Below are 24,166 nucleotides of genomic sequence, written 5' to 3'. Positions count from 1 at the left end.
CAGAGCTCTGCTGATTTGTGCCTTTAATTTTGGTTTTGCTTTCCAAGAGAAATGGGCTGAGGGCAAAGGCAGGGCAGTGCCCGGTTCCGTGCCTGGTTCCCACGCGGTGCCACCAAGGGACCCCTGGAGAGGCACCACTGTCCCTGTCCCCTCCTGGGTGTTCCTGGGATCACCTACATGAGGGTCTGGCTGGCCACCCCCTGCTCCCACCGCCCACAGGGGTCTGCTCTTCCCATGCAGATCCCAAAATCCCAGATTAAGCCGGTGCTGGCCCAGCCCAGTGCTCGCTGCCGCCCAGAGCCCTGTGTGCTCCATCCAAATTTTATTCGGGAAGCTGCAGGCATCAAACTCGAAGTCCCCAAAGTGCCAGGGGGACATGCAGGGGGTGAGGTCAGAAACGGGGTGGAGGGAGGAGAAGGGGTGATGCCGTAATTCCTGGGATACCCAGGCGAGCTGGGAGAGCTCTTGGCACATTCCCCAGAGGGAAAGAGAACTTGGCTTTGGGAGTGGAGGGGTTGGGGTCGGTGCGGTGGGTCTGGGCTGGGAGCAGGGTGGGTTCATCCTCGGTGTGTCCTGGGGTCCCCTCTGCTCCAGGCAGAGGTGGCTCTGTGGTGTGGGGATGTGCAGGGCAAGGGAGGGATCCAGAGTTAATCCTCGTAGTGTTTGGTGAGGAACTGGGTCGAGGCCACGGGGTAGCCCAGGTGAAAGTTCTCCACGAAGTCCTTCAAGTCCCAGGTGCCTGGGGAGAGAGGAAAAGCGGGTGAGCCAGGCTGGAGGAGGGCCGGAGAGGGGAGCAGCCCTGTGAGGCTGCTGCTCTGCCCCAAACCACATCCTGCACACCCCGGCAGGCCCTGGGGACAGCGGGGAGTCACGGGGACCCCGGCTCTGACTGTCCCGGGGGTTCACGGGGTTGGCTCCTCTCCTGCCCCCTGACATTTGAAGCAAACCTTCCTACGGCTTCCTACGAGCCCACCCTGGGGGTGGCCTGGCTGGAAATCCCCCCGGGGGCGTCGCAGGAGATCCCCTGGCCCCCTCACTGGCACTCACTGAGCTGCTGCTCCACCGACTGCTGGAGCCAAGGGGGTTCCTCATTCCCTCCTCCCCTGCACTCTGCCCTGACCCCAGGATCCCGGAGGTCTGGGGGCAGCTCGTGCTGGATCCAGCTGTGGTTTTTCCCACGTAGGAGGCAGGGAAAGCCTCTCCAGGGCCAAGGGCAGGAGGGATTCCCTCATACCCGGCCCCCGTGGGCCAGAAATTCCCCCTGTGCCCTGCCAGGGTCAGGCACCGAGCCTGGGTCTGGCTGGCGGCTGTGGAGCATCCTGCTGTGACCGGAGGGGCTTTCCCTGGCACCCAAACAGCTCACGCTGCCCCTCCTTGTGGGACACCGGGGAAAAGGGGCCCATTGTTTATCTGAAACCCGCCCTCTCCTCTTCCTGGCTGCTCTTTAATGTCACGCGGCCTCCTGGCAGCCCTTATCTGCTGTCACATCTCAGCCCCGACCGGAGCAGAGCGTCCCCTTTGCTCTTGCAAAAGTGCTGAGCAAAACCTGAGCTGCTGCATCACCTGCGTGGGGTGGTGATGGCTCAGGGAGCTGCTGGGGCTCCCACCTGCTCCCCACCTCCGGCTCTGAGCTCCAAACAAAGCTCCGGAGGTTCTCGCGGTGACGGCACCGCAGCCTGTGACCTCCCGGAGCTGCGAGGGGCCGCGGCCGGGACTCTCCAGGGCCCGGGAAGGAGCTCACGGGAAGCTCGGGAAGGACCCTGCATCCCGCATTCCAGCCGGGATGAGATGTTGGAATGCATCAGGCTGCTGCTGGAGGGTCCCCGGTGTCCCCTGCCACCCTCCGAGGACCCAAACCAAGCTGAGAGCAAGGACGGTCCCAGTGTCCCTCACTGAGGTCGCCGCCAGCCGGGACACAGAGCCACAAGCACCTCCATCCCCCGATTCCACCGCGGCAGGAAGGGCAGCTCCTCTCTTCGGGGTGTCAGCCCAACCCCCTCAGCGCTGGGGGTCCCGGTGAAGGTGGCACCAGGGGAAGGAGCCTCGGGGGGAGCCGCTCCCGCTGCGCCCGCAGCCTTCGCCGGGCGCCTTTCATCCGGAGGGTTTCAAAGCGCTTGGAAAACCCCTCGAGAGAGCAGCCCCTGCCACGCGGGACCGGGGTGAGAGCGAGACGCGGCACCCCCGACTCCCAGGGGTGCCGGAGCTGTCACTGATGTTCGCCGAGCCTCCGGAGAGGCGCGGATGAAAGGAGCCGGGGGAGGCAGAGCCTCTGCGGGGCTGCAGGCGCCGGCCCCGGCCCTCGCTCCGCGTGTGGGGCCGGGGCTTTTCCTGACCTACTTTCCTACCTGCCCTGGCACCGGTTGTGCCCGGCCCATCGGGGAAGGGGAAGCCCCGGGGCAGCCGCGGGTGCGGCAAAGGGGGGAGGCACCGGAGGGATGCCGGACTTGGGGTCCCCCAACACCAAATCCAACCCCTCGGGTGCATCCCCAAAGCGGGTGGCCCATCCCGGCGTGACCAACTCCCGGCACAGGGTGACATCCCTGTGCCAGCCATCCCAAATCACCCCGGCTGGCTCCCAGGGCTGGGGACCGTGAGTCACTGGGATCACGGAGCCGGGAAGGGAGCAGGGGCCCGGCCGGGGAGCCGAGGTCGCGGTGCCACGGTCCCCTCTCCCTGCCGCAACAATACGGCGTTTCATCCGTGGCTTGGTCCGTTTTCAAGCTCATTTCCCAAAGGATTAAATCATCCCACTCGGCCCTTATCTGAGCACCCGCCGGAGGAAGAGGAGTGCCCGCTGACACCCACACCTGCGCGGCCGCCTGAGCCCGGAGCGCCCGATGGGGAAACTGAGGCACGAGGCAAGCGCTGGGCTCGGGGAGCTCGGCATCCCTCTGATCCCACAGGTTTCCCAGCGCTGCCGTTGTCTCCTGCCCACCCCCCAATCGCCGGTCCCCTCCTCCCCCGGCCCCCCCGGCTGTAATTTATCAGCCTCATCAGCGGGAATGTTCTCCTGATGGGAGCCCTGATGCTTCTCTGCCAAGATTAATGATGTCCCAGCGGAGGTGGGCGGGAGGCCGGCAGCTGCTTTGGTCACCATTAAGTGACACCCGGGGACTTGGGCCGGCACCGTGCTCTCCCCGCAGCCCTTCGCCGCCTCCCATCCCAGCCGCAGCCTTTCCCTCCCCGCCGGGGCCCAGTCCAACCCGATTTTCCAGCTGGGTGGATCGGATTGGAGGTGCACGAGGTCGGCTCATGAGTCAATGCCGCGGCCCCGATCCGGAGCTGGAGCTGGAGAAGGATGTGGAGCCACAGGGAGGGCGGCTGGCCGGGCTCACCCTGCTCCCTGCTCCCCAAACGACTTCTTGTTTCTCCCAGGCAAAATTTCTGGGAGGAAAAAAATCCATTCCCAGTTGTAAAACATCTGTCCAGGGCAGGAGGGGCTGTGGGGATGCCGGAGCGTCTCCCCAGCTCGCTGGAGCTGATGGGAAAAGCTGGAAGCAGAGGGATGTACTCGGGTGCAATTAAGCCTCAAGATTTTGTGCGAATTAAAGATCCCCCTCGCTGAAAGCTGGGGGGGGGGGAGAACTTCAATCCCCCAGCACCACAACCGGGGTCTGGTGGGTGCCCGAATTTCCCCTGGCTGAGGGATTTCCCGTGGATCGAGAGCCTGCGGCGAGCGCTGCCGCCTCGGGATGCGACGGTGGCTGTGACATTTCAGAGACCACAAATTATTATCTTGCATCTCCCCAAAACACAAGCAAGGCTCGTAATGCTCCTGGCTGCGAGGGAAGTGGGGCGAGTGGCAGGAAGAGCCGTGGGGACACCCTAAATGTTCCCACCTTCGGTCCTGGTGCTCGGTGACAATTCAGTGGCACTGCCAAAAACTGAGGTCAGTCAGACTCCAGAGGAGAAACTGAGGCTCTGAGTTATTTGCCCGAGTTCACACAGACCCGGCTGGTGCCGGGATTGAGCAGAAACCCTCACGGGGAAGGATCAGGGTGGTTTTTTTCCCCTGATGAAACAACTTTTGCTCAAGAGCCGCCCTGCAGAAACACCTCGGCCATAAACAACTCATTTCCACATTGCCACGAGCCACAGGGGGACGCGTCCAGATCCTGCAGCCCTTCCAGCACCCGAGCTGTGCCCATCGGTGCCATCCCAGCCGGGACATCCCCACGGCAGGGTGGGCACTGGAGCCACCGTGGAAATGTCCTCGCTCCCTCTGAGCGGCCAGGCAAGGAGGGAGAAGAAACACGCATTTCTTTTCCCCACTCGCCGCCGCCCGTCGCGGTTTAAATTCCCTGGGATCTTTTCCAGGAGCAGGGACAGGCGACGCGGGCAGGTCCTGGTTTAGTGCCCTCTTCTGGAGGCTCCGGCCGGGCTCCTGCCATCCCGCCTGGCACTGTCACCTCCCCCGGCTCGGCCACGCTCGGCCCGGGGACCTTGTCTGGTCCGGCCTCCAAAACACATCCCGTGCCAGGAGGGAATTTCTTCTGGGAGCCGAGAAGAAACGCTCTGGTGGGGCTCAGCTGTGCCCGAGGGAGGGATGCCCGGCACAGGGATGCAGCGCTGGAGGCTGGATGCATCCCGAGGCTGGGATGGGCCAGCGCCGCTCCCTGCGCTCGGTCAGGACATGTCCCCTCTCCGGGGTTGGTGATGTCGGGTGTCCCCATCCTTGGTGAGACAGAGATGTCGCTGTCACCAGAGGTGGGACAGAGTAAAAGCAGCAAGGAGGGGTTCATTTGAGGCCGGAGAAGATGGGAAATTTCGAGCAGGGATGCGAACTGTGCCTGCGGCATCGCCGGGAGAACCCGCCCTGCTTCTGCTGCAGGAGAGGAGCAAGGCTGAGCCACAGAGGAGCGGGCTGGGTTCTCATCCAGGATCCTTTGGGATTGGGGTCACTCCCTCCTTGTCCCCACCTTCTGCCGAAGGTGTCTGCTCCTCTCCCCCGTGCGCTGCCTTTGCACCGCAGGGCTCAGCCATGCAGGGCTGGATGCACCAGCAGATCCATCCCACTGCCTTGGGGACGGATTTATTTAAAACCCTTGAGACGCCAAAATCTCATCCTTTGGCTGCTTTTAGGGCTCATTCCTTGGGAATAAATATGATGGGCTCTCAGTGTCTCAATGCAGCAGCACCGCCTGGACAGGCCGAGGATGTGATGCAGCAGGGAAATGGTTAAAAATAACCTTTAACCAGCTCCTTCAACAGCAGCCCCCGCCAGACCCCGCAGCTGCCTGACAAACGATGCCTGAGCATCGGATGCTGCGGAAAAATATCCGCTGGGTCTTTCCCAGGAAGAGTGGGAAGGGCTGGGAAACTCGGATGGGCTGGAGACAGCCCCGGCTGGGGAATGCCCGGCCACCCCACGCCTTGGGGACAGGGGGTGGTGGGGGGCCTTCCACAGGGTGGCTGAACCCCTTTGGGGGTGAAATTTGGGGGGCTGCAGCCACATATCCTGCTAATGAGAGGGTTTATCTGGATAAAGCTCCTTGCTGGGTGTCTCAGCGTCTCTTCCCAGCTCCGGGATGCTGCGATGGGAATGTGGGGACAGCATGGAGCCCCCTCCTCCGAGCAGGAATGAGGGGCCGGCTCCGCTGGCGGGGGGGGGGTGACATCAGCGGTGTCATTAAGAAGCGGAGCTAATGAGCCAGAAAACAGAGCCACGGGCAGGGAGAACCCGCAGGGAGACTCGCGGCAGCCGCATCCCGCTCCGGCCCCAGGATGAGCACCACGGCCCCGTGCCAGGGGTGGGGGGGTCGGGGTCTGTCCCAGAGCCCCCCCCGGAGCCAGCCCCCCGCTCTGGGCTGCGCGGTGTGGGTTAAGAGGCACGGCGTGAGTCAGGCAGAGCAGCCCAGACGCACCGACCTGACCTGCCCGTCGAGCCCTGCTCATGTGGTCCCAGCTGGGAAAGTTTTGAAATTTCCCTTGTGGAGGCCGCGTGAGCCGCAGAGCCCCGTGTTCCAGCAGGGCAGGGAGGAGCCCACGCTTGGCACCGGGCAGGACAGATCCCTGCCCACCCCGGGGTCCTGCAGGCTGCCCCAGGATGAAGCAGCAGCAACCGTGCCCCGGTGTCTCGGGGGTCTCGGCTGCTCCATCCCTGCCGTGCTGGATTTTGGGAGGAGGCAGTGGAAGGGAGTTGGGGAGCTGGGAGTTGGCGGGCGTTGTGTCAGCCTGGTTTGAGCAATCCCTTGCTAAACCTTCTCCACGGCTGATCCTTATCCGCCTGCTCCGAGGTGCCGGTGATGCAACTCCCGCGGCCCGGGCTGGGGGGGATGTGCCAGCGAGGGCTGCATTTCACAGCCCACATCTCTCCCTGCTTCCCATCCCACTAGCCAGGCTGTTACCAGACCTTTTCCAAGAGTTTCTGCTGCCTGGCAAGGCTTCAACACCTCATCCGTGTCCCCTGTAAGGATCCCTTTGCACCAGAGCATCCCCAGCCTGCCGGAACAGGCGGCGTTATCCACACCCCCTGGAAAAGCCCCTCGGGGCCGGGATCGGGGGCCCAGCGGGTCCTTACCCAGCGAGTCCTGCTCCTTGGGGCTCAGGGCGATGGACTCGTGCGCCGGCTGCCGGTACAGGCGGAACTGGTAGCGGTGGTAGCCGCTGTAGCGTGGGGGCTTGGGCCGGCTGTAACCTGGGATGCAGAGGAGAAGGGCTGAGCATCCCTCCGAGCAGAAATTCCCACCGGAACCAGGCACCCATCGCCCTCCTCCAGGCCGGGATCCGCTCTCCCACCCAGCTCCCTGCGCTGCGGGCCCTCACATCAGGAACAGCTCAGGAGTTCCATGGGCAGAGTGGCCACTCTGCCCACCCAAAACCAGCCCCTCACCACCTCCCGGATCACCCCGACCTCTCCTCCATCCCCCTTCCCATCTCTGCACCCCTTCCTCGCTGGGTGCAGCCTCCCCTGGGCATGGGACCTGCTGGGGGGTAACAAACCCCAGACCCCCCAGCCCCCCACCCACTGCATGGCCAGCACCCTTGGGCTGCCCCAGGGGGGCCTTGGGGTGCACACTGTGCTCCAGGCTGGGAGGGAGCAGTGCACAGCTGCCCAGATGTGGGGGCTGCAGCTGGCTCGGGGCATCTCCAGCCGGTGAGGACGGAGAGGACTGGTTGTCCCTGGGAAAGGGACATCCATGGGATGCACAGCACCCGTGATGCACAGCACAGCCACCCCTCGGCCTCCATCAGGGACAGGAGGATGTGACACCACGGGACAAGAGGCTGAAGCTCCTGCAGGACTCGGCCACCTGCAGCCAGGTGAGCCCCCAGCCCCTCTCCCCTGGGGTGTGACCTCCCCGAGCCACGTCTGGCCCGTTTTGAACTGAAAGTCTTTGTTCGTGCAACATCACAGGAGTTGTCGGGATTCACCCGCTTTTATCTTGGGTTTTTCTTCTGGGTTTTATCCCTCCCCCCTCTTTTTGCGCTGGTTTGGAGCCTTTCCAACCGCTCGGGAGTTTTTAAACTACTTTTGCCTCTAGAAAAAATAAGAGAAAAAGTGGCTCCTGTTTCAGACAGCTGAGCCCTGGGGAGCTCCTCGTGTCCCCCCCTCGTGTCCCCCCCTCGTGTTCCCACCTCGTGTCCCTCCCTTGTGTCCCCCCCTCGTGTCCTGCTGTGCCCGTCCCAGCCAGCACTGGCCACCTCCTTGTCCCATCCCCTCATTCGGGGTCTGCACTCACTTGTCAGGACCTTCCCTCTGATCTTCCCAGCCCTCAGGTCCGAGCCCTGAAAGGACAAAAAGAGGGAGGTGAGATGGAACTGGGACTCTCCAGAGAAACCCATGTGGGGATGGACCTCTCCTGCCCCCCCAGCTCTCCCCAGGGATTTGTTTTCCAACATTTTGTGTGTTTTCGTTGTAAAGATCATTCTGGAGCCACTTCTCTGGGACAGGTGGGAAGGAAGGTGTCGGGAATTTTCTTTGGCTGTTTGGGATTTAGGGGCTCGATCCACAGTGCCCTGGCACGCAGGTGATGCTGCTGTCACCTGCACACAGAGACCAGCAACGGGCTGGAGATCCAGGCCAGGGATCCAGGCTGTGGCACACCGAGAAAGCCACAATAACTCGTTAAAAGCCTCGGTGCTGCTGGGCACACCGAAATTTGGGAGATCTGGCCCATTCCAGGTGGGATTGTGGTGATTTCCACCAGCACTCCCATGGCAAAGCTTTGGCTTCGCTTTCAACAGAAACTCCTGCTCACAGAGCGAGTCCCGCTGGAGGCTTGGCTCTCCATCCCCATCCCAGGATGCTTCCCGGCAGCAGGGAGGCTTTCCCGGGACACTGAGCATCCTGTGGGGACTGGATCGATGACAAAGGGACAACAATGAGAGCTGCATCCACATCCCGGTCCCGCACATCCCACCTCACCCCTGACCTGCTGTGCTATTCCCGGCCATTCCCAACCTCCCAGCGCTGCTGCCAGCGCTCATAAATCCTCCCCTACGACACCCGTTATTCCAGTCCTGCCCACACACGCTCCGCTGCCAGGACTCCTCCGTCCTAACCTGCCCTGGGAGTTATTATCCCGAAAAAAGATGCCTCAGATAAGTCCCAGCAAAAGTGCATGTGGAGAACAGGGTTCGGTGCCTCGGCTCCCCGGGATCAAAGCTTCCCTTTCCCTCCAAAGGAACCTGCTCTGCTCTGAGTCACGGCCGGTGACAGCCTCCTGCCAGCTGCCCCTGGCACACCAAAGGTCACCGGCGAGCCAAGAGCCCGCTCAGATCCTGGGATATCGGCTGCCCACCGCTGGCTCGCCACCTTGGCAGCCGGAGCCGAAAACATCCCGATGGCGGGGGAGGGGGAGGTGATGAGTAAGGTTTTGGGCAGGTTCGGGTGCCTGGGATGGCAGCGGGAGGGGAAGGCGGAGCGCAGGGTGTGAGGGGAGAAGCACCGGGGGGTGCTGGAGGGGCCGTGGGGCTGTGTCGGCTGCTGCGTCCCTGCCCAGATGTGCAAACCCGCGCCATCCAGATGTGCGCGCCCGCCCCAGATGCGCTCACCCGCTCCGTGCAGATGCTCGGCAGCGCCCATCCAGATGTGCGCCGCCAGCCCACCCACACGGGCTCGCGCCTCCCCCCGCCCAGATGTGCACGTGTGCCCGGGCCCTCCAGCTGTGCCTGCTCCCCCAGATGTGCCGCTGCCTGGCCGGGGGGAAGCTGCCGGCGCATCCCGAGCTCATCCCGAGCTCTCGGCGCGGCCGGGCCGGGCCGGCTGCCAGCCCCAGCTCTTCAAAGGCAGGAACTGCGGGTTTCTCTCTGCTCCTGGCAGGAACGCTCCCGTGCGGGGACCGCGCTGCTATTCCTGGCTTTGCCAGGGGCTTATCGGGAGAGGCCGGGCCTCCTCCCTGCTTCCCTGCCCGCTGCTGTGGGCTGCCTGCTCGCCCCGAGATGCTGCGGGTTCCTCGCTAGCCCCGGGCATGGGAGAGTCAAAGGATAAAGTTCCTTTTTAAGAGGCGAGAACAGGAAGAGGGCGGGAGGGAGAAAGTCGGGATGAGCGCTCCAAACCCTGCCTTTTTTTTTTTCTCTCTGATAGTAAACAGCCATCCTGGGAGCAAGGAGCGAGCTCTGGGCACGGCTGCCGGGATACAGGAGGGGTTGGAGGGGTCGGGTGTGACACCCTGCTCGCTCCTGCGGCATTTTCTCCTTGGTTTTTTTTGCGGTTTATAGGAGGAACAACCCCCCCTCCAGCCCCTTTCCCCTTTGCTGACACGCCGGTGAGGGCGAGGGGAGCATCACACTCCGGCAGCTCCCAGAGATCCCTGCCACGAGCGGAGCTAATGGACACTGATGAGCTGCCGCGTTTATTAATGCCCTTTTATGAGAGCATTAATAGTTCCTAATGACACCATTTGAGCTTCCCAGCCTTTTATCTCCTCTTTCTCTCTTTCCCCTGCCGAGGACACAGTGTAGGAGGTGGAATTAGATATTCCCACCCTCCGGTCTGTGCCGGGTGGTGCCGAGAGCTGGCGGGGCACGGGATGCTCGTGCAGAGACCTGGGCGGCCTGAAAAATCTGTGCCACGCAGTTCGAGTGCCAGGAGCTCCTCTCCGCGATCTTTTCCGCGGCCAAAGGAATGGGGAATTTTATCCCTCTCATTCCTGGTGCCCTGGACACCGAGCGAGGCTCCCTGGGAGCTCCCGGCCGGCCCTCGGTGCTGCCTGCACGTCGCAGCGCAGGGTGGGGGGAATAAATAAATAAACACAAATAAATTGAATGCAGTGAGTCACGTTGTGTTTTCCCTCTTGATCTTTCTGTTTTCTTTTCACCCCCTTCCCTTTCTTCCCCCTCTCCAGAACGTGTCTGATCCCATCGGAGAGGAGGAGAAAGGGATGGGTGGCGAGCTCTCGCCAGCGATTCGCCCGGGCGAGGACGGAGGGTTATGGAAAGTGGGTGTGGGAATCGGCACAATCGCTGGCAGGGGACCAGGACAAACAGATGACGGATGGGACCCAGGGAAGTGCAGCCGAGCAGGGCTGGGCTGCTCCTGCCTGGCCGGGGACGCGTCCCAACCGGGCCCCGGGGATCCCGGGACACCGGAGGGGGGCTCAGCCAGGTGCGGGGACTGCATCCCACGGGAAGCCGCCGAGGGGCCGGCCCGGCGTCAGCCAACAACGGTCCGAGGGGGGAAGCTGATCCCAAACACCCGGGGCTCCTCCTGCGCTGCTCCTCACGGCCTGACGGGGCTGAGCGGCTTCAAAGCCGGCCCCGATGGAGCCCAGATTTGTTCTCCTCAATTCCTGTGATCTTTGTAATGAGGTCAGGATGGAGGAATTGGCTCAGGGAGCGCAGGGGAGCATCCCGGGAAGGGCAGAGCCGCTGGGATGGCAACCCGGCTTCCCTGCGAGCAGAGCGGAGGCTGGAGCGGGGAATAAAGGGATGGGATGCTAATTGCAGGTGGATGTGGATCTGTTCCACCGTGTCCTTGCCGAGGAAGGTGAAGGTTTTGGGGTTTCCTCCTCCACACCAAAGCCTGCAGCGGTGGGGAGGACCACTCCTCCCCCAGCTCCCGGAAACACCCAGGCTTGTCCTGCTTTCCCACAAAAAGCATGTGAGCAAGCAGCCGATCCAAGAGAAACTCTCCCTCCAATTATCCCCGAGCGCAGGGAGGCCAGGAGAGAGCAGGGCAGGGCCCGGCCAGCTCCCAGCACTCCCAAATTCTGGCATTTCCCGGCTCGGCCGCCTGTTTGCACAGCAGCTCGCTTCCACCGGGATCCTGGCGCTGGATCTGGGGCATGGGATGCTCCCGAACGGCTCCGGCTCGCCCACGCCGCCCGGACCCTCTCGCTGCCGGCGCGGCTCCAGCCCACCCTCGCTTTGCCCGTCACCGTCACGCCGGGGTTTGGTGCCCGAAGGAGCCTGTCAGCCCCAACCCTGCCAGTCCTTTTGTGATGAGAAATGTCACATCCCGTTATGCCAGCCTTGCGATGCCACTGGGTTGTCGTGGTCGCTCCGTTGGGAAAGAAATTGGGAGAAAGAGGAAAAAACGCAGAGGAACACAGAAAGAATTCATGGAAGAGCCAGGGTGGGAAAGTCACCTCTGGCCAGGATGGGAAAGGCCTCCTGGGGAAGGGCCTCTCCTGGCTGCTCTGCTACTCCAAAACGTTTTGATGGCATTCCCAGGGGAGGGAATGACAACACAGGGATGAGACCCCACGGAGGCTGGATCCCATCGCACCCCAAATCCAGAGAAATCTCCCCTTCCTGCTGGAAGCAGCCCAGCTTTCCCAACCCCAAACCTCATCCTCAGCCTCCTGCCTGCTCTGGTGCTTCCCCGCAGCCCCAGTTCCTGGATCCTGGGATGACTCAGGGCCCTTGGTTTGTGCTCGGAGCCAGTTTCGCTCCCAGGGCACAGCTGGGGATGTGGCCCAGGCCATACCGGACCTGAGGAAGGAATAATTCCCAGCATTTCCGAATAATTCCCAGCATTTCCGAATGATTTCCAGCATTTCCGAATGATTCCCAGCATTTCCCTGCTCCCAAACACCGGCACCCCACGTCTCCATCCGAACTTCCTGCCAGATCCTCACTGCCCAGACACTTTGCTTCCCATGCATGTGAAGAGCAGGAGTTAATCCTCTCTCCAGAGCCTCCTGCTCCTCTCACAGGCTCCAGGAATGTCCAGTCCAGCCCTGCAGTCCCCAAGGAGGGGACCTGTCCAACAACACAAGGTGGGATAGGTGGGGTACACGGAATCATCCCACCTCCAGCTGCCAACCCCCTTAGCCAGAGCCAAACCCCTTTATTTTAATTTATTAAATTCTGTATTAATGGAATTTCACCACGCCAGGTGATATTTAACTCGTTCCCTGTCCGTCTGCGCCTGAAAAATTGATAAAAGACTGTGATCTGAGCCACATCCAGGCAGGAAAAAAAGGGGAAAAGGTGCTTTTCCTTCTACAGGGAACTTCTTTTCAGGGCACATCCAGAACCTCAGGAAAGCTAAGCCTGGGTGGGTTGGGATCTCACAGCTGATGGATTTGTCTCTTTGGGGAATGACAGAGCCACAAGCACCAGAATGGGGTGATTTTAACCCCAAAATTGTGTCAGGACACCCCGTCCCAGCAGGCACTGACCAGCTGACCAACACTGACTCCACACCCTCACCCCAAGAAATTCTCTGAGGCTCATCAGAACCCCTGGGAAAACTTGCTGAGGGTCCCCAAGGAGCAGGAGGGGTCCCACTGCCACCCTTGGGAGGCCCAGGTTGGAGCAAGCCCAGGGATGTCACTGCTCCAACACGGATCTGAAGAGCCTCTCCCACTTTTCCAGGGTCTGAACTCCAAGGATTTACCCCTACAGCCTTTAGGATTCTTAGGCAGCTCTTTGCACGGCCAGGACATTTTTCTAGCTCACGATAAATGGGGAAGGCGACCATAAAAATATATTAAAAAATAAATATTGGGCACAGTTGTAATTTAAATGCAGCTTTGTCTGATCCACCCTAACGCCGCAGGGGAGGACGTGCCACGGGTTATTAACTGAGCAAAATAAACATAAATCACCTCCGTGCCTGGCTCTTTGCAAGGCTTTTTTTTTAATCTAGAGACAAAACCCTGCACTCCATAACCCGAACCATCCCTGGCAGGGACCTTCCCGGGCTGCTGCCTCCCTCCTGGCAGCCCAGGGATGGCATTCCCAGTGCCAGGATCTCCCGGTGCAAAGAGGGAGGCTCTGCTGGGTGGATTTCCAGCGAGAGACAGATCCCAGCCCGGCTTAGGCGTTGCTGGCGCGGCTGCTGTGCCCATCTGCACCTTTCCTGCAGGATGTAGGTGAGGGGTCCGAGCCAGCGGGGCGGAGGCTGTGATGACACTGGGAGGGTTTTGAAACCTCAGACAAAACATTTGTGTTGAAAAAGGAGAGGGATTTGGTTGGTTTTTCTCATAAAACACCTGCGGGATTGCGGAGGCAGCTGGCGGGGGGAGGAATGGGATGCAGGATGCTGGGCTCGCTTCCCAAAAGTGCAGCCGAGCTGCTGTGGGAGGGCACGGGAGATGCGGCTTTGCCAGGACACTCCTGGCGTGGAGTATCCTGGCATTTGGGAGCCGAGGCTGGTGGCTTTGCCAAGAAACCTCATGGAGGAGCTTCCCTACTCCCCCTTCCCTCTCCATCCCCGGCAGGGAAGCACGAGGGGCCCGTTGAAGAGAGAAAGTTGAGGAAGATGAAGATCGAATAAAATAAAATGTGATTAAAATTATGGTTGAATAAAAGGAAGATTGAACAAAATGAAGGTGGAATAAAATGAAGGTGGAATAAAATGAAGGTTGAACAATGATGGTTGCACCACGCTGGGGAAAGGGCCATGCACGCTCTTCTTGCATTGCTCTCTGGACCCCGGGGAGTCGGGGGGTGGCTGCACCCCAAAGCCCCTTTCGGGGAGCGCCGCAATCGCGTCCTACGCGGTCACACCCCGGCTCCCGGCCCCTGGGCCTCTGCTGTAAAGCCGGGATGATAAATGCTGGATGCGATTGCTAAGAACAACAGGGATGTTGATAGCAACCCCAGGGGTGTGTTAGGAAGCTGTGTGGATGCCGGGCTCGGCGCTGGCTGCTTTAATAGCCCCGTGCTGTCGCAACTCCGGGCGAGCTCCTGGCGGAGCTGGCTGCTGGATGAATCACCCTGACCCACTGGCCCCGTGCTGGCCCGGCCAGGGGAGGGCTGGGGTGGGATTTGTCTGGTTCAGGATCCAGCCAGGACCCCTCTGGAGCATCCTCCGCCTCCTCAGCGGGATGCTGCTCTGCTGGGGTGGGAGGTGGTGCTGGATCTGGAGGAGGAGGAAGGGATGAGGATGGCTCAGGCACGAGGGGCACAAGGAGAAGGACAATTTTGCTCCTCGCTGTGACAGGGTGGCACCGCTCAGATGCCACTTGCGACACCCAGACCACGCCTGCCTTTGGTGCTCTGGGCTTTGTCACCAACCTGGTCCTCCCCAGGAGCTCCATCAGCATCTTCCTGCATCCACCCCATGGATCTGGGCTCCCAAAGGATTCCCGCCCTTCACGCCCAGTTCTGATGGAGCATCCCCAAAATGCTGCAAGAACTCCTGGGAAAGGTGAACTATGAGAGGTTTCCACAAAGCCCCTGAGATTCCAGCATGAGGAACGAGCTGGACCAGGCCAGAAAAAAGGGCTGGGTAGGACTGGAAAGGTCTTTTCCATCCCAGTCCTTGAGAGTGGAAAACTTGCTCGCCCTGCGTGCGTGTAGCTTTAAGATGAGTTTGCTTTTCCAGCAGCAGATTTCCGGAGGATTCTTGGAGAAACACCAAATTTTGCCTAATTCAGTCATTTAAAGGCCCGTAGCCTGAATTCTGTGCGGATGAGAGCAGAGCCTGCACTGGAACCTTCCCTTGGGATGTGTCCCCGAGGAGGCTGTGCCGCTGTGTCGCTTTTGGGGACCGGGATAATTTCCTTCGGTGGCTGGGAAGCGCCGGCACATTCCCAGTGCTGCCACCATCCAGGCTGTGGTCAGCAGCAATAACCACGGCCGTGGGGCACGTGGGCCTCAACTCCTCACATCGGAACCACACATCCCCGTGCGAGGCACGGCCGGGCTGCAATCATGGAATGGGTTGGGCATTGGGAAGGGATTTAAACCCATCCAGTGCCACCCCCTGCCATGCCCAGGGACACCTCCCACTGTCCCAGGGTGGTCCAACCCGGCCTTGGGCACTGCCAGGGATCCAGGGGCAGCCACAGCTCCTCTGGGAATTCCATCCCAGCCCCTCGCCACCCTCATTCCTTCCCAATATCCCATCTAAACCTTTCCTCTTTCAGCTTAAAGCCATTCCCTGTGTCCTGTCCCTCCATCCCTTGTCCCCGGTCCCTCTCCATATCTCCTGGAGCCCCTTTAGGCTCTGCAAGGGGCTCTGAGCTCTCCCTGGATCATTCCCTTCTCCAGGTGAGCACCCCCAGCTCTCCCAGCCTGGCTCCAGAGGGGCTCCAGTCTTGGATCAGCTCCGTCTGGATTTGCTCCAGCAGCTCCACGTCCTTGTGGTGTTGGGGACCCCGAGCTGCAGGTGGGGTCTCACCAGAGAGGGACAGAGGGGGAAGAATCCCCTCTGTGGACTTTCCAGCTGTGCTGTGGGGGATTTTGGGGGGTTGCACCCAGCCATGGCCACCAACAGACCCCGGTGGGATTTGGGGTCCGACGCTGAGCCCATCCCTCCCACGGATCGCACACGGACACCAAATCCCACCCCACAGCCATGCTGGGGCGGCTGCCGGGGGTCCGGGGGTGCTCGCACACGCCGCAAAATCCTCCCCTGCAAAATTCCTCCTCCCTGGGGTGTCTGATCCCGGTCCCAGGCACCTTCCCGGGCGCGGGGGCGGATCAAAGCCCGCGCGTGCCAGCCCTGCTCCCGCCCTGGGCCAACTTGGCTATTTCGGCTTCCCTAATCTGATGGGAGCGGGAGCCTGGGCTTGGGGGGCTCATTTATTCCTCTGGGGGTTTTTTTTTGGGTGGGTTTTTTGGGTTTTTTTCTCTGCTTTTCCCTTCCTTCCGCTGGCCAAAAATTCTCCCTTTGGCCCCCGATGACGACAGCCCCGGCCGGGAGGGGACCGCGCTGTCCGGCCCCCGCCAGCGCATCCGGGCGGCCGCGGGCTCGGCCTCGCCGTCCCCCAAAAACCCCCCCACGCCGCTTCCTGACGGCTGGAATTGGCAGCGCTCGGAGGGAGAGTCCAGAGCTGCCCTTGGGACGGGAGAAACTCCAGCCGGAAACTGAAGTTTTCCTCACTTTCACCTCCTGCTTGGATTTTTGCTCGGGGAGGGGGTGCTCTGGAAGGACGGGATGCTCAGGAGCGGTTTGCATTGATTTGGATGATGACGAGAAGCCAAATGCACCTTTTTTTTTTTTGTGGAGTTTTTTGGCTGCTGAGCATCCCATGGACCTCAGGTTCCCGGCAGAGCAGCAGAGGAGCTGCTGGCCTCCCCCCACTCCCCCCAAAAACGCAACCCCAGCAGCAAGAGGAGGACGAGGGGTTAAACGGCAGCGCTGCTGCTGCTGCTCGCCTGCCAAAGCCGCTCCGGCGGTGCCATGGACTTCCCTTTCTTCCATAAAAGTCCACCGGATCCGGGCTCCCGTGGGATGCTGCAAGGAGGGGGCTGAGACGCCCTACCTGGGGCGCGTGCAAGCGCCGGGGGCTGTTTGTGCAATGCCTCCCCAAAAAAATAAAACCTCCTCGGGAGCCGGGGGCCAGCGCTCGCTCCGCTCCCTGCCCTGGCTCGGGCTCCGCAGAGGGAAAACCTAAATTCTAAATTATTTTGGAGGCGGTGAAGCGTGGGGTGGCCCCGTTCCAGCCGGGCTGAGAAGGGGTGTGGGGAAGAACTGGGAAGGGGGTGGCCGGGCTGGGGCAGCACGTGCTGCTCCTCACGGAGTTCCAGCATCGCTCCAACAGCTCTGCTCCCCTCTGGGATGGGGCTCAGACCCACAGCTCCTTCTCCACGGGGGTGGAAAGGCGCTGGAGAGGCTGGTGGGAAGCAGGAAGAGGAGAAACACAGTGGGTGCCCCCCATGGAGCCTTTTTCTGCTCCATCCTCTTCCCAGAATGTGCTTGGACCTCCCAGCACCCCCAACCAGCCCCCCAACTCCAGCCCTGATTATTTCGGGCCACTTGAGGGTGGTGGTGCAAACAGAAAGACCAAGAGATCTCTTCCCAGCCCTCTTCCCAAACCGAGGGGTCTCCCAGAGCAGCTGTGGCTGCCCCATCCTTGGAAGTGTCCAAGGCCAGCTTGGATGAGGTTTGGAACACCCTGCTCTGCTGGAAGGTGTGGAATGAGATCAGTTTAAAGGTCCCTTCCAACCCAAACCATGATCCTGTGAAGCTGCATTTTCCCAGGAATTTGGATGGAGCAGAAATGTAAAAGCCAACAACAGGAGCTGCTCTTCCCCACGGAGACTCTCAAATTCCCCCCGCGCTGCTCTGAGCTCAAACCCCACACATTTAGGATTTACACCCCAATTCCCCCCCGGGCTACACCCAGGGGCGCTGCAGCAGGTCCCGGTGTTCGGGTGGGTGTCCCCACAGCAGGATGAGTTGGGGTCCCCCCCTTGACCCCCCCCTGCCTCGCTGGGAGCTCGCCCGAGCCCCGGCTCAGTTACAGCAGCAGACGAGATGTCATCACACCGAGAGCCCGGGCCTTGCATCACAAGTGTCTTGCAACGAGGAAAGCCAAATTTTTTACAGGAGCAGCACACACACTCTCTCTCTCTCTCTCACACACACACAGCCTCGGTAATTAACTTAATAGGTTTCTTACAGAATGCCCCGTGAGTGATGCTCAACATATTCAAGTGTTGACAAGACGGCGCTGAACCCGACGCCTACACAACGGGCAAACGAGGCTCGGAGCGCAGACACACCTTCATTGTCTGAAACTTGTAGTAAAACTCCAAACCCGCCCTTGTGAAACGGGGAGCTGAGCAGATGGGGCTCAGTAACCCTTCAGCTGCCAGGACCTGGTGCGGGACCTGGCAGGACTCAGGTGAGGTGGCGATGGGTGGTGCCCAAGACCCCAAAATTGATTTGTAGGTGGGTTGGGCAAGGTGGAGATCATGGCAGATGTTTCTGTATGTATTTGGGGTGTGTAATTAAGGGTTTTTAGCCCACTGGGATCATCATCCCTGATCCTTGTGGGTCCCTTCCAGCTCTGGGTATTCCACGATTCTGTGATTTGCTGGGCACTGAAATAAATCAGCAACTTCTCCCTCGTCCACAAAAATATTCACCCTTCAGAAATCAGCTGTAAATCCAAGGGCATGAACATGGCGTTGTCCTGTGGGTTTGCTCTGGGTCAATATTTGGGCCACTGATATTAAAACAAACGGCTGCTGGACAGCCCTTCCCTGTGTGTCACCGGCCCAGTTCCAAGAGGAATCATCCCCTTCCCTCCTGCCTCAGGAATTGTGTCATAACAGACACAATTTTGGCTCATCTGTGCTGGATGGGCTCAGCTCCCCATCCAAGGCAGCACCAAACACCCTCCCAAAGAGCCAACAGTACCCACGTCGACCCAAAAAAGAAGGTGAAAAAAAAAGTCACTGGAAGAGGGATTAATGGGAGAACCAGTTTGGATGGAGCTGTGTTGCAAGAGGCAGCAGAGATCCATCTCCCGCTGATTTGGGATGGGATCTTGAGTCAGGAAAATTGCCTAAGAAAGGGTGGTCGTCGTCCGTACAGGTTTCTCCGGGTTGGGAAATGTCCTGCCAGCGGCTGGGACCCGCGTGGAGCAATCCCAATCGCAGCCTGGCTGTCATCACGGTGCTGACGAGCTCCCAAACCCGTCGGGCTCCTCGGCGTCCCCTCCACCTGCATGGGGCCCCGCAGCTGTGCCCTGGCCCTATCGCCCTGGGATCGGATCCGGTTGGATCAGGGGGGAAAGTCTGTCAGCGGCTGCTGGTGACGCCGGAGCAGCAATGGGATCATTCCCACGTCTCACTTCCAGTGTATTTCAGAAGGGTTGGAACCTCAAATTTCGTGGCTTTTCCCTGTCCCCCTGCACGCTGTGGCCTCAGGGCAGGCTGAGGACTCTGCAGGGATGCAGGATCCATTGTTATTCCTAATTTTAAGAGGTGCAAAAGCATTTCAGAGGTTTTGATCAACAGAGCAAAAGACCCAGAACCTTGGGCACAGCAATTTTTGGGAGATTCTTCCAGCCCCAGAACCTCATGCACAGATATTTTGGGGGATTTTTCCAGCCCCAGAACCTCATGCACAGATATTTTGGGGGATTTTTCCAGCCCCAGAACCTCATGCACAGATATTTTGGGGGATTCTTCCAGCCCCAGAACCTCATGCACAGATATTTTGGGGGATTTTTCCAGCCCCAGAACCTCATGCACAGATATTTTGGGGGATTCTTCCAGCCCCAGAACCTCATGCATAGATATTTTGGGGGATTCTTCCAGCCCCAGAACCTCATGCACAGATATTTTCGGGGGATTTTCCAGCCCCAGAACCTCATGCACAGATATTTTCGGGGGTTTTTCCAGCCCCAGAACCTTGGGCACAGCAATTTTTTGGGGGATTTTTCCACATCCAAAGAGTGTGGATGCTGCAGATGAGACCTGGGCTGCAGACAGGCGAATCCACAGGGCTGCGGTGCACGGGAATTAAGGATTTAGCTGGGAGTTAGCTCGGCATTGTCAGAGAATTAAAGGTTTACCTGCGCGTTGCAGACGGAGGCTTAAAGATTTTACAAACACACGAGATTTACAGCTCTCCCAAATTTCGACACCCTCGGGTTTACCCCGCCAGGGAGGATTTTGACCAGGTCTGGGTGGTTCTCCTGACAAAACCTGGTGGGAATTGGGGTTCAGGCTTTACCCATGGCCACGTGGCACCCGAAATCAGCCTTGAAACCTTGAACCTGTCTGGGCTCTTGCAGAGATGGAGCCAAGTGGGATCAGACCCTAAAGCTGCCCAAGGTAAAGCCATCGGTTCAGCGTTCATTGCAGAAGGAATCTTTGCATTAAAATCTCTTTTCTCTCCTCAAAAAACCCAGTGACATCCCAGGTTGTTGGGACCTGAAGCATCCCCTCCACCAGCACCTCCAGCAGCCACGGCTGGGCCTTAAATCCCATAACCAAGGTGATGCTGCAGGGCAGCAAATCCTGCACGTCCAACCCCTTCCCAAGCATTCCCAAGGACGAATCCCAGCGGGATGCGAGGCAAACGCATCCCAAACACCCTACAAATCCGGGGCGGACAGCCCGGCCTGCTATCAGCTGCCCATCGGGAATTGCAGCCGCTTGCATGCGTGGAGCAAGGCAGAGGTGCAGGAGCTGTGCAATTCCCAGCCCGGGGCGAGCGGCTCGCCCACACACTGGGAACGGGAGCTGCAGGCCGGGCCCCGATGGCAGGCGGATAAAGCCGCCCTTACATAAGGCCCGGGGTTGCGTGGAGGATCCGTGGCGGGAGCAGACTTGCTCTGGGCTCAGCCCAGACCGTGCCGGCTGCCCCGGGATGGATCCAGGCTGGAATATCCTGGAATGTGCAGCCGGCGGGACCTCGCTCTCCTGCCCCCAATGCTGGAGGCTCTGTGCCCGTCCCGGCCCCTTCCCAAAAAATCGGTGCAAAGTAGGTTGTTGTTCACGAGGGTGCTGGTGATTATTAATAATAGCTCGGCTCCGTGGTGCTCCAGTTTTCCCGAGCTCCCTGGCAGCGTTCCGCCGGGGCCGGTGATTTAGTGCAACTTAATTATTCCCGGCGTTTCATCACCTCTTGTTTTTGATGTCTGTGTCTCTGTCAGGGCCTCACCTTCGTGACTAAGAGAGCCAGGGAAACAAACTGCTGGAAAAGGGAGTGAAAGGGGGAAAATCCCTGAGCTGGAGGGTGCTTGGAGGCTGGGAAGGCTCAGAGAGGTGGCCTGTGGGGACGCTCCGTGTGCTCCTGCTGCGGGATGGGATGTGCACGGGGATCCACGTGTGGAGCCCCACGAGGGGCGTGGGGGGCTGCCCCCTAAACCCAGCCGAGGTTTCAAGCCTCGGCTGCGATTGCCAGGAGCAGAGTGAGCAGCATTCCACGTCTGCTCCTTCCCAAAGGGAAAGGACGGCGCTGGGCCTTGTCTGCACCTGAAACACCTCAGTGAGGAGCGAGCGGCTCCCCCCGCCCTGGGAAGGGTTGGATTTGCTGGATTTGGCTCCCAAGAACCTGGGAGCAGCCAGATGAGGGCTGGTAACGGGATCCCTGTGGCTCCAAGCCCTCCATCCCCACCATGGAGTCCGGAGGAGCCACGAGCAGCTCCTGGGACGGTGCCTTGAACCCACCTTGCACCACCAAGGGACACCGGGAACCCACTGGGGGACATGGGAAGGACTCAGGGATGCACACAGGGAAGGAGTTGCTCCAGGGAAGGAGGAATCAGGGCTGGAAGCCCACGGGTGGCAGGGGGAGCATCCCACAGGAATGTGGCTGGATGGGGGTGAGCAACGCACGGCGGGGCCGGCGCGGCCCCAAGTCCGCTGGATTTTCCTGAGAAGTTAAAGCCGGGAGCAGGTGGGATGAGGTGACCACCATTACCCGACATTTTACACACGATGGAAAGTGGGAGGAGTGTCTTGGAATGGCTAAAGAGCCGCTTTGGGCTGCAAAAGGGAGATGTAGCGCTGGGATGCAGGACTGGGATACACATTTGGGACTGGGATAAAGCGCTGGGATGCAGGGCTGGGATGCAAGGCTGGGATGCACATTTGGGACTGGGATAAAGCACTGGGATGCAAGGCTGGGATGCAATGTTGGGGTGCAGGGCCAGGATTTAGTACTGGGATGAGGGCCCAGAATGCAGGGTTGGGATGTAGCACAGGGACACAGGGCTGGGATGAGGAGCTGGAATTCAGGATTGGGATGTAAGGCTGGGATGTACTGGGACATAGGGCTGGGGTACGGCACTGGGATGTATCACTGGGATATAGCCCTGGGATGTGGCACTGGGATATATCACTGGGATATAGCCCTGGGATGTGGCACTGGGATGTGGCACTGGGATGTATCACTGGGATATAGCCCTGGGATGTGGCACTGGGATGTATCACTGGGATATAGCCCTGGGATGCTGCCTGGGATGTATCACTGGGATGTATCACTGGGATGTGGCACTGGAATGTATCGCTGGGATGTGGCACTGGGATATATCACTGGGATGTGGCACTGGGATGTATCGCTGGGATGTGGCACTGGGATATATCACTGGGATGTGCACTGGGATATATCAATGGGATGTGGCACTGGGATATATCACTGGGATATATCAATGGGATGTGGCACTGGGATGTGGCACTGGGATATATCAATGGGATGTGGCACTGGGATATATCACTGGGATGTATCACTGGAATATAGCCCTGGGATGTGGCACTGGGATGTATCACTGGGATGTGGCACTGGGATGTATCACTGGGATGTGGCACTAGGATGTGCACTGGGATATATCACTGGGATGTATCACTGGGATATATCACTGGGATATATCACTGGGATGTGGCACTAGGATGTGCACTGGGATATATCACTGGGATATATCACTGGGATGTGGCACTAGGATGTGCACTGGGATATATCACTGGGATGTATCACTGGGATGTGGCACTAGGATGTGCACTGGGATATATCACTGGGATATATCACTGGGATGTGGCACTAGGATGTGCACTGGGATATATCACTGGGATGTGGCACTAGGATGTGCACTGGGATATATCACTGGGATGTATCACTGGGATGTATCACTGGGATATATCAATGGTATGTGGCACTGGGATGTATCACTGGGATGTGGCACTGGGATGTATCTCTGGGATGTGGCACTGGGATGTGCACTGGGATATATCAATGGGATGTGGCACTGGGATGTATCACTGGGATATAGCCCTGGGATGTATCACTGGGAGGTATCACTGGGATATAGCCCTGGGATGTGGCACTGGGATGTATCACTGGGATGTATCTCTGGGATATAGCCCTGGGATGTTGCCTGGCATGTTCCCACTTTGAGGCACAGCAGGGAAGCTCAGCAGGTGCCCAAGCAGAGCAGAGGATGCTCTTGGATCCATTTAGGATCTGCCAGCACCTCTCTGGCACTGCCAGCCTCTCTCAGCATCCCAAGGATTTCACCCAACGCTGGGAAAACCCAGGCTCCACTCCAGGCCACGCCAAACTCTGCGAAGCCGGGGGAGAAAGCCAGGAATTTTCACGAAAAAGGAGGGGGGAGAGAGAGAGAGGATGAAAGAAAAAAAAAAATTAAAAAAAAAAATCCCACAGCATTCCCAGTATTTCCCTGTGTGTCTGTGGCCTGGCGCAGCCCTTCTGCTCACTGCTCTGTTTATCCATGACAGACAACTAATTAACATCGGAGCCTCTTGAAAGGTCTTTTCAGAGGTAATGTTCTGACAGAGGATGTCAGTGAGGAGCAGTGATTTGTCTAAGCAGTGATCACATTGTTTCAGACTGAATGAGGTGAATATTAAACTGCTTTAAATGCACTCTTCATAAAGCACTAATTACATACTCCCGGGGGAGTACGGGCAAGGAATACTAAACAGCCGAAAAGTCAACAGAGTGCTTTTTATAGTATGTTGCTGGGTTCTGTGTTTTTCTGTCTTTCTTTCTCTCTCTCTCTCTTTTACAGTAAAATCACAGCACGCTGAAGAATACACATTTATAGCACAATGCTTCACATCTAATTATATGGCAATCATTAGTTTTAACCTGGGTGTATTATATTTTCTTTGATATATCGTGCCCCCCGGCATCTCTTTGCATAGAACACTTCCAAAGGCATTTTCTCCCCTCCCTGGAAAAAAATGTGCTTTTTTTTTCCCCTCTCCTTTCCAGCCTTAGCATTTGCTTATAATTCTTTTTTTTTTTTTCTTCCCCCTAAACAAAATTTTTTTTTAAATTGGCAGGAATAAAAAGGGGTAAAAGAGGGGAGGAGGAGAAATCCGTTTAATCCAAATAAGAACCTGTTCCCTCCCTCCTGGAATTGTGCACTTTATTATTACCAAGGTAACTCCACTGGGGTTTTAAAGGGGAAAGGAAACACAGAATGGGCCATTAATGAATTGCTGCAGATCCTGCTGCACTCCTGGTCTGGCTCGGCCCCCAATTCCTGACGGGGTGAACAACTACTCCATGAATTATTTATTTTTTTAATAGCACAACTTGGGCGGAGGGGGGAGATGG

General features: G+C 58.9%; 1 protein-coding gene across 1 annotated transcript in view; it reads right to left on the bottom strand.

Annotated features, from left to right (window-relative positions):
• Positions 1 to 305: 305 nt before the first annotated feature.
• PEBP4 (phosphatidylethanolamine binding protein 4) overlaps positions 306 to 24,166 on the bottom strand; it is a 72,555-nt gene continuing 48,694 nt past the window's right edge. The window contains exons 5-7 of the mRNA XM_048287341.1: positions 7,683 to 7,728; positions 6,521 to 6,637; positions 306 to 739 (exon numbers count right to left, since the gene is read on the bottom strand). Coding sequence (XP_048143298.1) covers positions 648 to 739; positions 6,521 to 6,637; positions 7,683 to 7,728 — 255 coding nt within the window. The 3' untranslated portion in view covers positions 306 to 647. The remainder of the gene's footprint in view (positions 740 to 6,520; positions 6,638 to 7,682; positions 7,729 to 24,166) is intronic.

Source organism: Corvus hawaiiensis, chromosome 27 (genome assembly GCF_020740725.1).
Source record: "Corvus hawaiiensis isolate bCorHaw1 chromosome 27, bCorHaw1.pri.cur, whole genome shotgun sequence".
Taxonomy (NCBI): domain Eukaryota; kingdom Metazoa; phylum Chordata; class Aves; order Passeriformes; family Corvidae; genus Corvus; species Corvus hawaiiensis.
Note: the sequence above shows the minus strand (reverse complement) of the source record. Positions and strands in the feature narration are given on the sequence as shown.